The sequence below is a fragment of the Lissotriton helveticus genome, chromosome 4_1 (assembly GCF_964261635.1).
Source record: "Lissotriton helveticus chromosome 4_1, aLisHel1.1, whole genome shotgun sequence".
Taxonomy (NCBI): domain Eukaryota; kingdom Metazoa; phylum Chordata; class Amphibia; order Caudata; family Salamandridae; genus Lissotriton; species Lissotriton helveticus.
In genome coordinates this window covers 1,529,382,772-1,529,398,095 of record NC_136063.1, presented here as the reverse complement: position 1 = coordinate 1,529,398,095, position 15,324 = coordinate 1,529,382,772, and the positions used below count along the sequence as shown (strand labels likewise).

Here is a 15,324-nt window from a genome sequence, read left to right as displayed (position 1 = left end):
TCTTGTTTGTTCTCCTTTTTCCAATAACATTTTGAAGATGTCCAGTGAAACGTTGTGCAAGAAAGTGCACGTGTAACAGATGGCAAATATCACATCTGTTTACGTTTTCTGTATGATTGCAAATGTTGAAACAGTAAGAAAAGAATAATTAAACATTAAAAGCTAATAATTCTAGAAATTAGAAGTTCTCAATTTAAGAAGCAGTGCTTTGTGTGATTACCCTATATTTTGATACTCATGAAGCAGGAGCTGAAGGGACGAGACAGGTATGTTTCTCTTGTTACTTGGACAGGCAGGTGGTGAAATGTAATGTAATGTAATAGTAAATTTGTAGAGCGCAACTGTCACTACGAGGAGCATCATGGCGCTAAACGCAAACGAGAGATGGAAGCAAAAGAGCCTGGTTGACTGCTGACGTAAGAACAGGGAATCAGATCAGAGTTTTTCATAGTGTGTCCGATGCACTGAAGATCCAGGTTTTTAGGGCCTTCCTAAATAGGGACTCTCATGTGATCTGGCGGAGCTGTAGAGGAAGTTTATTCCATGCCTTTGAGCCTATCACTGCGAGCGATTTTCCTCCCTTCTATGCCAATCTGAAAGCTGGCATTTTCAGCAGATTGGCATTTGCTGATCTTAGACTTCGAGAGGGAATGTAGCTCTTGAATCTTGTTCGGGGATATTGAGGGCCCAAGGAATGGAAAGCCCTAAAAGTGATGATGAGGACCTTGAACAGGACGCGTTTATGGAGTGGCAGCCAGTGGAGTATGTCTAGCGCCGCAGATGACCTCCCAGGCCACTTCAGCACTAACTGTGCTGCAGCATGCTGGACCATTTGTAGCTTATGTAGGACAGACTTATTGGTACCTGCATAGAGGCTATTACAATAGTCTAGCCTAGATGTAATTAGGGCGACTGCAGCTGTTTGCCTTGCTGAGATGGGAATCAGATCAAAACATTTCTTTAGGCTCTTTATTATGTTTGGCAACTGCCAAAGATTGCTGTTTAAAAGACAGAGTGGTATCGAATTGTATTCCCAAGTTCCTGACTACATTTACTGTGTTTGGAGGAGGGGTGGTGTTCGCTGGCCACCAGAGTTTGGGAGAGAAAGAGTTTTCTTGGCCTAAAGGTAGAATTTCCGTTTTTTCGGAATTACACTTAGGATGGTTAGTCTTCATCCAACTGACAGTCGTGGTAAGGCACTGGCGGAGATTTTCTTCCGCCTGAGAGGAATGCATGACGTTACAACCACATACATTTACACTGCATGTCTTTACAATGCAGTTTTTTACATTGCAACATCCTTTGCAATGTATTCTTTTACAAAGCATGCCATTACTTCACATTTTCAGAAACTAGCTTTACAACGCATTCCATTACATCGCATTAATACCTTTACAACACATACCATTACAATGCATATCATTACATTGCATTTAAGGTAAGTGGTGGATAGTATAGGGGTAATAATTACGATTCTAACTCCAGTGATTGCAACAGTAGGGTAAATGTTGGATAGTGTAAGGATGCTATGCGTTGTAATGGTATGCGTTGTAATGACTTGCGATGTAATGCCTGTGTGTAGTGACATTGGTTGTAATGACATGCGTTGTAGTGACATGCAATGTAATGGCTGCATTGTAATGACATGCGATGTAAAGGATGTTGCGATGTAATGACTGCTATGTAAAGGTAGTGCGATGTAATGACTGCGTTGTAAAGGTTGTTTCAGAATTCGCTGTGTATCGTCCGCCTATGAGATAGTCTCTATATTAAAGGACAATATCAGCCTGATCAGTGGAGCCATATAGGCATTGAAGAGGGAAGGGCTAAGACTCAAACCCTAGGGTACCCCTTAAAGCAGTGCATTTTCTTGTGAGTTGTATTGGCCTAGTGTGATCACCTGTCTGCGATCTTGCAGGAAGTTCTTTATCCAAGCTAGGACCATGCCAGAAATGCCAAAGGATGCGAGACGGTCTAAGAGAATGGTGTGTGAGACCATGTCGAAAGCAGCCAAAGGGTCTAACACCAGGACTGCTCTTTTTCCCAGATCGAGGGCTGCTCTTAGGGTTTCGGCCGTGTACAATAGGGCAGATTCTGTAGAGTGTTGAGCTCTGAAACCGGATTGATTTAAGTGGAGCAGATTTGCTTCCTCCAGACATGTTGTGAGTTGAATATTGACACATGTTTCTGTCATCTTACATAAACTTGTCAGGGGAGAGATAGGGCCCAGATTGGAAAGACAGAACAGGTAGTAGGAGAAATATGCGCCGGGAAGTGATTGAGGTAGCTCCAATAGGTATCCTGATAGATGCTGATGCTCAAGGGTCACCATACAACGACCACCCCACGTTGTAATATGTGGGCAAAAGCCCACATAAAGTAAAAAGTAAACAGTTGGTAGCCCGAGCAAATAGCATACAAGTAGAAGCAACAAATAAAGTCCAAATATCAATCCTGGGTATATTCTTCTTGTTTTATTCCAAGTTTGCAAGGTATCTTTCCATGATATCCATTATCTTAACAAAATGACTTCAAGCCACAGACCATGCCAACACGTGTTTTGTCCATGCGGCTAGTAGCCATGGACTTCATCAGGGCAAGATATCAAAAATTCATAAGCATCAAGATACTGAAAGTTGGTAGAAAAGATTCCTTTCTATTCCTAAAATCTTAAAGCGTATTCTTTCGCCTGTTAAATACCCGTATCTTCCAATGGTAATATTATAAGTTAAAAGTCGTCACAATCAGCCACATATCCTGAATCTGGCATCATGACTGACTGGCAGAGAGTCCTCGTGTCAGTGTATCAGCGTGCTCAGAACATCCATCCAATCTGGTTTCCAAGGCAGCAGAAATAGGCATCTAGTTTTCAAGAGCAGCAGAAATAGGCTAGCTCCCTCCCCAACAAGCTGCCCTTGGCTAGTTGGGATGTACTGTTCAATTAATTGTAAATGGTATCTAGTGGGGCATATTGATTGAGGAACTTTCCAATTGGATCTCCAACTGTCCCAATTAATCACATCAGCATGTATAGTGTGTAGATTCCATTCTAGTGCATACTGTCCCAGAAGCAGAAGTGATTCACCTTCTACCAGTGGGGGGTAAAGCAGCTAACAATGCTGTGGGCATACTACTCTTGGGAGGGGGGTCGCAAAGATGGGTGCAATTATTATCAAGTGTGTGGTTTATCGTGGACCGAGTGGAAAACATCTGAACACAGGAAATCACTTGAAACATCACAGTGTAATGAAGTATGAAGATCAGTAGTGGCTAGTGATATTTGAGGCTTTTTGGTTAGGAAACGTTTTCAAAAGAGTTTCCAGAAAGGCCCCAAAGAATAATAAGCGTTCACTGAAAGACCTACATTACATTGAAGAGGAAGGCAATTACTATGTGCAGGGGGGTTAGGGCATCCTGCAAGTCATCCAAGTAAGAATAGATGTGTGTATCTCAGAACCACTAGCAGGTCACTTTCATAGTTATTGCCATTGAGAAACTGAGGCTCAATTAGGCTACCTGTTAGTGATAGTGTATACCTAGGCCCCAACTTCCACCCGTCTTTTCAACCCTGCATCTTGACTACAAATCATGGGAAATTCCAATGCAGCTGCTAAAGGAAAATAGGGAAAATGCATTCTTCAGGTCAAAGGTTCACAGTCAATCTGTGCTAGAGTAACATCTCAGAGTTTAACTTTTTTATTGATCAGCTATAAGACATAATACAATTACAAACTGAGGGCCTGATCTAGAGACTGGTAGATAAAGTAGTGTCCATCAGGATAGAGGAGGACATTACCTTCTTCATCCTAAAAGTACCTCGCACGCCAGATCTAGAGATGTCCCCCGGACCGGCGGTTTTCTCAAGATATTGAAAGGTACCACCATCATGGGGGTTCCTTTCAGTGTAATAAAACGTTGGTGTACCGCCGCCATCAGTTTTGATGGCTGCACACCAATAGTTTGCCTTTTTTTATTTTCCAAAAACAAACTCCCCAAAGTATAAAAAGAAAACTAATGATCTCCACACCCTGGGAGTACTCTCCTAGAGTGTGGGGGATGATTATTGTTTTCTTCCCGTCTATCACTAGCAGATTTTACCTGATGGTGACGGGTAGGAAATAAACAGCATTACATCTTCCATGGGCAGTTGGTGTTATTTCCTTCCACTGGAGACCCTCTACTATGTCAGGCCATTGGTGGAAGTATTCCTTCAAATGAGTCGATGGGGCTCCATCAACAGAATACTAAAAGTCTGCCTGTCTCTAAATTAGGTAGACAGACTGAGGGGTTTGCCTCATGTTTGCAACTGAGTACTCTGTTCCCAATCTCTATATCAGGAACCAGCTCTTAAATGGCACACTCCTAAAGTGACTCTCCATCTAAAATAGCATGAATGGGCTGGGGAAAGAAAAGGAGAACATGTAATCAACGTGCTAAAAATTCAAAACTTGACAAATCTTTATTACTTTACTAGAACGTGCCTTAATCCATCCCCAACAATCATAAGGCTGATTACCCTCTGACTGGAACCTTAGACATATTGCTAATCTACACTTGGCATGGATTTAGCCATTCTTTCAACATTTCCTTTTCTGAAGTTCCCGACTGTCCCTCAATAGCTTTATTAAAGTTGGAACTTTGCTCAGAGACTTCTATGTGAAAGCCTCCACTTTAATAATTTCCACCAGTGTCAATAACTGTCAGCCCTTCATACTCGCATCTACACTTCAGCTATGACACTTTGGGCAACTACTGTTTGCACAGTGTCAGTATAAGGTGGAGAATCTTCACTTTCTGACCTTTGTCCTCTGCTTTAGGTTCCTATGCACTCTGCTCATCTACGTTTAGCGGTGTGGTCCCTGTCACTCCAGCCGTATTTGCTGAAAGTGTTTCAAGCTTCATAGTCAGGATCCAAGGTATTACATAGTGGCCTCTCTGTTCCTTACTGAGAGTTGGTTCATTCAGGTTTGGTGCGAAGCTAGTCATTGTACTCTCTCTTCTCAAGAATGGAATCTTCTCCCAGTGTGTATCTCTATTCTCTATGCTGGGAATGAACCCTTCATCAGTCAGCTTGGAGATTTGCTTTCTCTAGTGAGGGCCTTATTCACAAAGGTAAACTTACACTTTTGGTGTAAGTTTACTATTTTTTTTCTGTTCACAAACTACGAGTATAGTTTAATGTGTAATATCTTTACGACTGCGGAGACGGTCCTATCTTTTTATGTGCACTATTCTCCGCAGTACTACACCTAAAACTACAGGCGTAGTTTGTGAATAGGAAAGAAATTGTAAACTTACATCAAGAGTGTAAGTTTACCCTTGTGAATATGGCCCAGTGTGTTTGGTGAAGCCATGAACACTATGGGAAGCCCTAGCCACATCAGTCTTTGTGGGACCTGCACAGGTTAAGCTGAAGGGAAAGAGGTAAATGTAAAGAGCACATCTATTATTTTACACCCTCGCATTAAGTGCAGCTCCACAATAGTTTTTGTGTTACAACTTCTCATTAAATACAAGTTCGACAATCGTTCTTGCACCTTCAATGACAGGTGGGTTGAGCACAACAGGGATTGTTTCTGAATGGTCAGTCCCAATAAAATCTCCATTGCCACTATATACCCATGGCCCATGCTGAGTTGATCATGAACAAACTAGTTTGGTAGGCATCAACCAACTCTTCGGAGCTGCTGGGAAGACTTCTTCAATTTTTTCCATGAATTTCTAAACTTGCTAATTGCAGCCTGTAAGAACAGATCCCATGTTGACGTAATGCAAAGTGAGATAACAAATTGTACCATCGCTCATGACTGTTCCCAAGCAGGCATTAAGGTTTAATGACTGAAGACCTTTTAAAATTCATATTGATAAATAGTAAGGTATTAGGGATGATGGTAGGTAACCATCAGTCAATATACGCATATGAAATACATTCAATTACAGCAGATTACACTAATGAAGAGGTAAGAAGTAGATAATCCACTCACTGATTCCTTGAAAAAGTTCCTCGATGTTGGTGGCATTCTTAGCACTTGTTTCCACAACGATTGCGCTTATAGATTCTGCGTATTCTCTGGCATCCTTCATTGTCACCTCTCTGAAAAAGTAAAAAAATACAACATATAATGTATTGATAAATTGCAACATTTTCGAGAATTATTATTGTCCTGATTTAGAGGCTGACGGACATAGTAAAGGTAGTCAGTGTGGCATTTGACTTTATGTCCACCACCCTGCCATTATTCAGCCTGCCACATTTAGAATGTATTGTGGCTCTGCAGTTAACGCTATGGGTTTGTATGAACTGCCTTCACGGCGAGTCATACAAAGCCATTTAAAAGTTTGCTGTGCATCTTTCATTGGTGACACAGGCTTGAACAAACTTTTAAAAGTCGTAATTTTCCAAAAACAAACTTCTAAAACTAGAGTTTGTTTTGGGAAAAGTTAGAACTAGTGGCCCCAACACTTCGGGATAGGACTCCCATGGTTTTGGAGTCTTTTTTAGGTCTTGCTGAGCCAGCGCATGTGCTGCTCTGTGAGACATTTAGTGTGTGGGCTTTTAAAAGTCCTACCACACGCTTTTGGCTGGCATAGAGCGTGCGGTTACGCGCACAATGACGAGCAGAGGCGCCATATGGCTTTCCTCTCTCGTCATGGTGCGCGCACACCACTCGCCAGCCTGCGTGTTTTTTTAATTTCCTTTTTGCGTGTGCACACAACTCCCTGTCGCGACTGCATGTCTTGCTCGCGATCACTTTCGCGCCCACCATTTACTTGGTATGTTTGGTTGTTTGTGTATGGTTAGAGAGACTTGTTTGTTGTCTCCTTTAATAATGTTTGTTTTTTAAACCGGTACCACTCAATGCTCCAGTTCCCAAATTCAGCATCCACATGCAGAAGTTATTGTTTATTGCAATCTTTCGCAGCGTACGTTTTATTTATGCTAAAACACACCGACACATGTTGACGAATGCCCACCTGTCTCTAACTAGGGTTCAGAGGAAGATCACACACACACGGAGCTTTTATAATGCTCAGCGCTTGCAAACAATGTACTCTGCAGATGCTGTGATCCGTATCTGCCTTCCTTTCAACACCTCCAACAGCTCGCCAAGTGAAGGCGTGGTTGCAGTAATTAACAAGCTTTGTTATCAGACTTTCAGGGTGTTTATTCCAGAGACGTGAATTTCAGATTCCCAGCAGCCAGCCTTTCGTTTTTAGACACCGGGAGATGCAGCGAGTGACTCCGTCCGTGTTAGCAGTGACGAATCTGCACGTCAGACTGTTCCTCGCGCTTCATCAGGCGCAGGAAATTACGTAACGCTCTCCTGTCTTTTCTAATGAGGACATGGCCAAGGGGCAGCTTTGGCGGCTGTGCTGGAGGTAGGGTATTTGCCACATATAAATTTTTCATCCAGTGTGCTGGTGTTACTTTATGATTGCTCGGGTGCTGCCTGGGCCTTTCTGGGGTTTGAGTTTAAGCCCACACACACATCTCTTCAGAGAAAGGGCGTTTTCTGTGTTACTGGGTGAGTTTCCTGGACAGACAGCAAGTAAATTGCCTCTGCTAACTTGCATCAACAACAATGCGGAATCTGTCCGGTTCTCCCAGTTAGTCTGTTACTCCGCGACTCCGTAGGTCCATGAAAGGCAGAATTACTGATACTTAATGATGTGATAATAACTTGCCGTTATGTGCCCAGAGACAACTGCGCCGATATGTGAATATTCTTAAAGAGAATGGACACCTCAGAATATAACACATGTGCTATTCCTCACAGCGGATGTGTGAAGTTCCGTTGGATTAAAAAATAACGCATCCTCTGCTTTGTGACCTGCTTCCATACTTGTATCAAGAAAGATGTGAAGTTAATGGTTGTGTTATTTTTTACTTTACACCAATAGGCTTATGTATCCGAAAATCAGCCTGCCACAAAGGCTCCTACTACATCTGATGATCCAGCCCCACTTTACCCTTCACTGGCCTATATACTTTCCATCCCCCAACAAAATACATTATGACTTAAACTCTGTGCCATGTTCCTTGCTACTAAAGTTGTCACTGCTGGTGCTATTCCTGCTAATGGTTCAACAACTAAATTATTACAAAACGTATCATTTCAGGTCCTACCACTATAAACTTTAGTCAGGAGGGTGGTGGACGCACACTGCCTCACATCCCAGCACTTGGTTTGCCCCGATGCATGATAGTAAATGCAGTGAATTCTAACACTTAAGTTCGGTGTCAGGCTTTCATTTTTCACCCTTGTTGGTGCAGCCAGTGCTGTGTATCAATCAATCAATCAATCAAAGCATTTATATAGCGCACTATACTCAGGCGGAGGTGGGTCGGGAGGGAGATCCAGGTCTTGGCGGCGAGGTAGGAGAAGGACCTTCGCCCTGTGGTGGCTCTCCGGATGCGGGGGACTGTGGCGAGGGCGTGGCCGGTCGATCGAAGCTGGCGTTTGGGAGCGTAGAAGTTGAGGCGGTTGTTGAGGTATCCTGGGCCTTCGTTGTGTAGGGCTTTGTGTGCGTGGGTGAGGAGGCGGAAGGTGATTCTCTTGTTGACCGGGAGCCAGTGCAGGTCTTTCAGGTGTCTGGAGATGTGGTTGCAACGGGGGATGTCCAGGATGAGTCGGGCTGAGGCGTTCTGAATCCGCTGGAGTCTCTTCTGGAGTTTGGCGGTGGTTCCGGCATAGAGGGCGTTGCCGTAGTCCAGACGGCTGGTGACGAGGGCCTGGGTGACCGTCTTCCTTGTCTTGGTGGGGATCCACCGGAAGATCTTACGTAGCATACGCAGGATGTTGAAGCACGACGAGGAGACGGCGTTGACTTGTCCGGTCATGGAGAGGGAGGAGTCCAGGATGAAGCCCAGGTTGCGTGCGTGGTCTGTTGGTTTGGGTGCGTTGCCTAGGGCGGAGGGCCACCAGGAGTCGTCCCAGGCAGAGGGTGAAGATCCCAGGATGAGGACTTCCGTCTTGACCGAGTTCAGTTTCAGGCGGCTGTTCTTCATCCATTCGGCTACCTCTTTCATCCCTTCGTGAAGGTTGGCTCTGGCGGTGGCGGGGTCGTTGGTGAGGGAGAGGATCAGCTGGGTGTCGTCGGCGTAGGAGATGATGTTGAGGTTGTGCTGGCGTGCGATGGCTGCGAGGGGGCTCATGTAGACGTTGGAGAGGGTTGGGCTGAGCGAGGAGCCTTGAGGGACGCCGCAGATGACTTCGGTGGCTTCTGATCTGAACGGGGGGAGGCGGACTCTCTGTGTCCTTCCGGCGAGGAAGGAGATGATCCACTCCAGTGCCTTCTCCTGGATTCCGACGTTGCTGAGGCGCTGCACTAGGGTGCGGTGGCAGACAGTGTCGAAGGCCGCGGAGAGGTCTAGGAGGTTGAGGGCCGCTGTTTCTCCGTTGTCGAGCAGGGCTCGGATGTCATCGGTCACTGCGATCAGGGCGGTCTCGGTGCTGTGGTTGGCCCGGAAGCCAGACTGAGAGGAGTCGAGGGATCCGTTAGTCTCGAGGAAGGCGGCCAGCTGCTTGTTGACGGTCTTCTCGATGACTTTAGCTGGAAACGGGAGCAGCGAGATGGGGCGGTAATTCTTGAGGTCGGTGGGGTCGGCTGATGGCTTCTTTAGTAGAGCGCTGAGTTCGGCGTGCTTCCAGCTCTCCGGGAAGGTGGCGGTGTCGAAGGAGGTGTTGATGATGTCCCGTAGGTGGGGTGCGATGACAGCGTCGGCCTTGTTGAAGACGTGGTGAGGGCAGGGGTCGGTCGGAGATCCGGAGTGGATGGAGTTCATCGTGCGGACGGTCTCTTCGGTGCTGATCGGGGTCCAGGCGTGGAGGGTGGTGGTGGGGGGCGGTGGTTCGATCGTGGCGTGCGTCGGTTGAGTGCAGAAGCTGTTGTGTATGTCCGCGATCTTGTTGTGGAAGTAGGAGGCGAGGGAGTTGCAGAGGTCTTGCGAAGGGGTGATGTCGTTGTTTCTGGCCTTGGGGTTGGAGAGCTCTTTAACGATGTTAAAGAACTTCTTGCTATTGTGTGCGTTGTTGTCCAGTCGTTCCTTGAATGCGGTTTTCTTGGCGGCGTGGATCAGTTGGTGGTGTTTTCGGGTGGCGAGCTTGAGGGCAGTCATGTTGTCCGGTGTTGGGTCTCTGCGCCAGGTTTTCTCGAGTGCTCTGCAGTTCCTCTTGGAGCTCTTGAGTTCGTTGTTAAACCATGGGGCTTTCTTGCTGCCGGGTTGGCTCGGCGGGGCCTTCAGAGGGGCGAGGTCGTCTGCGCAGTCGCTGATCCATTTCGTGAGGTTGGTGGCCGCTTGGCTGGGGTTCGTTGTGCTGGTGGGAGGGTTCTTGCTCAGGGAAGTAGCGAGCTGGTCGGCAGTGATCTTGTTCCAGCTTCTGCGTGCAGCCTGTTGCTGGTGATGGTGGATCGTGGTCCTTCTGAAGCTGAAGTGGACGCAGCTGTGGTCCGTCCAGTGGAGTCCGGTGGCGTGGCTGAAGGCGATGTCCTTGCTGGATGAGAAGACCGGGTCGAGTGTGTGTCCGGCGTAGTGGGTGGGGGTGGTCACCAGTTGCTTGAGTCCGAGGTTGGCGAGGTTGTCCAGCAGGGTGGTGGTGTTGCGGTCGTTGTTGTTCTCCAGGTGGAAGTTGAGGTCCCCGAGGAGGATGTAGTCAGCGGAGGAGAGGGCGTGCGGGCTGACGAAGTCGGCGATGTCCTCGCTGAATTGTGTGCGTGGTCCCGGGGGTCTGTAGATTAGGGTGCCTCTGAGGGTGGTCTTGGGGTCGGTGTGAATCTGGAAGTGCAGGTGCTCGGCGGGTGTGAGGGTGTCGTCGGTGTTGGTCGTGATGCGGATGGTGTTCCTGTGGATGATGGCGATGCCTCCTCCAGTCTGGTTGATGCGGTCCCTCCGGATGATCTTGTAGCCGTCTGGGATGGCGATGGCGATGTCAGGCGCTGAGGAGGCGTTCATCCAGGTTTCCGTGAGGAAAGCGACGTCTGGGGCTGTGGTGTCGAGCAGGTTCCAGAGCTCGACGGCGTGTCTGTGGACGGAGCGGGTGTTGAGCAGGATGCACTTGAGGTGGTTGCTGCAGGGGTTCGGCTTGGTCGGTGCTGGTGTGGTGCAGGTCCCAGTGCAGGTGAACTTGCAGGAGTGGCAGCAGAAGGGTCCGTGGGTGCGTCTCGGGGCGGCTCGATAGCAGCCCGGGATTCTACCGGCGTTGATTGCGTTGAGTTCGGTGGCGTCGTAGGTCCGTCGGGTCGGCTTCCGTCGGTGGAGGCCAGGGGTCCTGGCACTGGGCGCGGGCCAGGCGCGGACGGGCTTACCTTTGGCGCACCTTCGGCGCTCATTCGGTGCTCCCGCTGCGCGCGGTCGCTCAGGGGGCGTCATAAGAAGGGAGCCAGGAGGGAGGGTTCGCTGGGAGGCGGGAGCGTGTGAGCCAATCGGCTCGCCGGGGGGGCGGGGCCGCAGGCAGGTAGCGGTGGGAAAATCTGTGCGGGCTTGGTGGGCGGCCCTGCGGCGGCTGGGGTGCCGGGAACGGCGAGCAGGCAGCAGGAGGCTCAGGCGCAGGCAGCAGGAGGCTCAGGGCAGGAGAAGCGAGGAGCGTGGGGGCGACCAGGCCGAAGGCGCAGTGGTCGCTCCCGAGGTGGAATCAAGGTCCCCTTAAGAAGGGAGCCGGGAGGGAGGGTTCGCTGGGAGGCGGGAGCGTGTGAGCCAATCGGCTCGCGGGGGGGCGGGGCCGCAGGCAGGTCGCGGCGGGAAAGTCTGTGCGGGCTTGGCGGGCGGCCCTGCGGGCGGCTGGGGCGCCGGGAACGGCGAGCAGGCAGCAGGAGGCTCAGGCGCAGGCAGCAGGAGGCTCAGGGCAGGAGAAGCGAGGAGAGTGGGGGCGACCAGGCCGTATCTCTAGACACGTGTTTCAGGATTGTTGTCCTTCAGTAGAGAAACACATTCTTTTTGGGGGTGCTGGAAATGCTATCCAAACCGAGTGCTGGGATGTGAGGCAGTGTGCACCCACCCTACTATAAACTTTAGCGTCAGTATTAGTAGTACTCTTTGTAATGGAACTGGAATGCTACTACTACCAATATTACCTCTAGAAGTACTAATACTACTAGTACCACTTCTATCACCAGTTCTGCTCATAGTGCTATTATAGCTCTGAATTACTGTACTAAATCCACTGCTACTAAGACTACTAGTGCCATTACTAATTCCCTTATTATGCCTACTTACAACCACTAATATTACCAGTTTACTACTAGCCGTGGCATAAATGGCAACACTAGTACTGTTACCAGAGACAGTTACTATCACTATTACAATTAATATCACTGTTGGTTGCACTACTACAACATTTACGTGTTCCAATGTTGCTGGTCCCCCTTGTTTACACTCAATCGGCTCAGATGTCAGCATTGGATACTCAATGCTTAGCGTCTACAGCAAATCACCACTTCCATTTTTCCATAGTATGCTAAACAAAAATGGCTGATGCTCGTGTCACATGAAAGGAAAACTTAAACGGGGATGGATTAGCACCTTCAGCAGAGGGCCAAGACCAGACCATCCTTCATGCTCGCTCCCACTGCACAGGAAAGGTAAGACGAATTTGCTGGTGCTGATGGCTAGACCATTAACATTCAGCGGCCAATCTACCTGCAAGACAATAACTCTATTTACTCATTTGACTGGTATGGTTAAAGAAAAATGGATAGATCCAAGGTTAAACAAGCATTGGCACAGTCAATAGGTCTTGCCTTTGGGACCTCATAAGTATTTAGATATGCAGCACAATATCCTTGGTGCAACAACATTAACGGTTGTATGGTTAAATACTTAAAAGGTCCTAAAGGCGAGACCTATTGGCTATGCCAATGCTTGTTCTTTTTATTTACTGCCCTTTTCTGGCAGTGATGGACACTAAACAAAAAAAGCCAACGGTTGGTAGGGTTACCTCTAATGGCCCAATTTCCCTCTGGCTGTCGTAGGAAGGTTCACACAGAGAGAGTACATTTTAAATCAAAATCCATTTTAGAAATTGTAAACATTTTACTGGCTCCTAAATGGGACTGAAACTGGATACAAATTCAGTATTTGGAAAGGGCATGTTTTTGGTATGCCTTCCAAACACCACATTGGTAGCTGACAGATCAATGGTTTGTGACCGACTCCCAACTTGGAGTGGTAAATTATTCACAGATAAAACGGAGTCACCTTTGCACCCCTTCCTCTTCAGGATTTTGAGTACAACTCTAGAATGCTAGAAGCGGTCCAGAACACCACTGCAGACTCTCACTAAAACTGTTCCAAAGACAAAACTTCTCTTTTTTAAAAGCAGCTCCCTGTCATTAAAGCAAATTTGTCACCTTTAAAACAAATATTTTTTTAACCTTAATAAAAAGGTGATATGTTGACCCTTGCAGTTCACCTTCTCTGGGATCGTGATGTTACAAATTGGAGAGAGTCGCAATTTGCAACCTACCTAAAAAATATTACTGAAGTAGATTGGACCTCGACACACTTTGATTTGGAATTTTGGGAACTGACCTATAAGTACAGACGGTGGTTCACAAAAATAGATACTGGTTGCAAGATGACTGGTTGCAAATTGCAAACATTTTCTGCTACCAGTATCCTCAGACATCTGGCTGTGTGTTCCTTCAGGGTGGGGTTACAATACTTTAATGATTGAATTCACACCCTCACGGTAACAAGCAAGCTGTGGAGGTTGAAAAAGAAAGAGAAGTCTTGCCCCTTTGTTTGCTGTTTTCCAAATATGCTAAATAATATTTCAATTAAGTCTTGTCAATATAATTCAATGTAAATAGAGTAACATAGAATAAAATGGATAAGGCAATAAACAGTATTGTTTCAATTGGTCAAATGTTGACAAAATGATGCTTATTTATTGCAACACTGAATTAGAAGATGAACTACCTGAAACAAGTGGTAATGCCCTTACACATAAGAAAACATTTATGGCACAATTTAGAGTTTGGCAGACAAATATTCGGAGCATCAATGGAGAGTAACTTTGCTCCAAGCGTGGCCGGATTATATGTATTTAATTTTGAGAAACGACACATCCTGAATACTCATAATCCCTATTCATAAAGGATAAAGGTCTGGAAACGTTACATTGATGATATTATGATCGTTTGGGAATGACAGGATCAGTGATTACACCGGTTCTTGGAATGGATTAATGAACGTGATGCGAATTTGAAATTCACACACACAATGGATGCCAGAACCAATCACCTTTCTGGATATTACGATATTTGCTGAAAATGGCGAATTAGAAAGTGGAGGAGTGTGGCTCAATGGTTAGAGCGGCAGACCCTGATGCAGAGTTCTGGCCAGGGACCAGGGTTCGATTCCCGCCTCGGCGGGGTCTCGGGCTCAATTTCCTCTGACCTGTTAATTCTCGCCTCGGTGCCTATTCTAATCATGGGCCCCACGCTGCAACTCTGGGCAATAGCTTGCTTAGCCTCCACACCGGCCCCAACAGCGCTAAGGATGCCTGGCTTCACCCTGGGGGTGCCCAGGAGTGGACACTTCACAGGGAAAGCCAGGAGGGGTTCCACAGCGGTATGAGTATCAGCGCCAGGAAACCGCATAGGCGTGACCGTCTGGTGACAGTGCGCTCTATAAGTACCATGACATTTACATTTACATTTACATTTGACAGAAACAAAAACTTACTACAAACCGACGGATAAGGACACTTTACTAAACAGTTTTCACCCCAGGGCCTTAAGGGAGAATCTACCATATGGCCAATGTTTTATGGCTCAGGAGGAACTGCAGCATAATAGACGACTACCATGTCCAAGCAAAAGCCAATACAGAAAAATAAAGGGGCCAAGACTATCCAGAGAAGATCATTAAGTCTACCTGGAAACGTTAACTCTACCAAAACACAGTCGCCCTATTGGAAGAATCCAGTAGGAGGGACACTACTGTGCCATTAACATGTGTCACAATTTACAGTACTATATCGAACCAAGTGACTAAAATAACAAAATAAACATTGGCACATATTACAAACCGACAAGCTTAACTGGGAGAAATCCCTCTTTTCCTTTAAAAGAGCAATAAGCTTAAAAAGATTGTATAGTCTCAACATGCCCTAAAAAATATACCCTGAACTAAGGAATACGGCGTTGAACAGTTGGGGATTACCCAACGTGATGGGGCATTACGCTTATGTTAATTGTAGCGTATTGGCACCTTACCACAACTAACAAGACTTTGACCGTTGGACCAGGCAAAACCTGGATTCCAAATAAAACACGAACTGCAACTCTCTGAATGCAATATATATGATCACATACCCTTGT

At 46.8% G+C, this 15,324-nt stretch overlaps 1 protein-coding gene across 1 annotated transcript in view; it reads right to left on the bottom strand.

Moving 5' to 3' along the window:
- The window catches only part of RAB31 (RAB31, member RAS oncogene family), a 331,933-nt gene that overhangs the window by 7,750 nt on the left and 308,859 nt on the right, over nucleotides 1-15,324 (bottom strand). Inside the window, exon 6 of the mRNA XM_078688146.1 lies at nucleotides 5,985-6,094. Coding sequence (XP_078544272.1) covers nucleotides 5,985-6,094 — 110 coding nt within the window. The remainder of the gene's footprint in view (nucleotides 1-5,984; nucleotides 6,095-15,324) is intronic.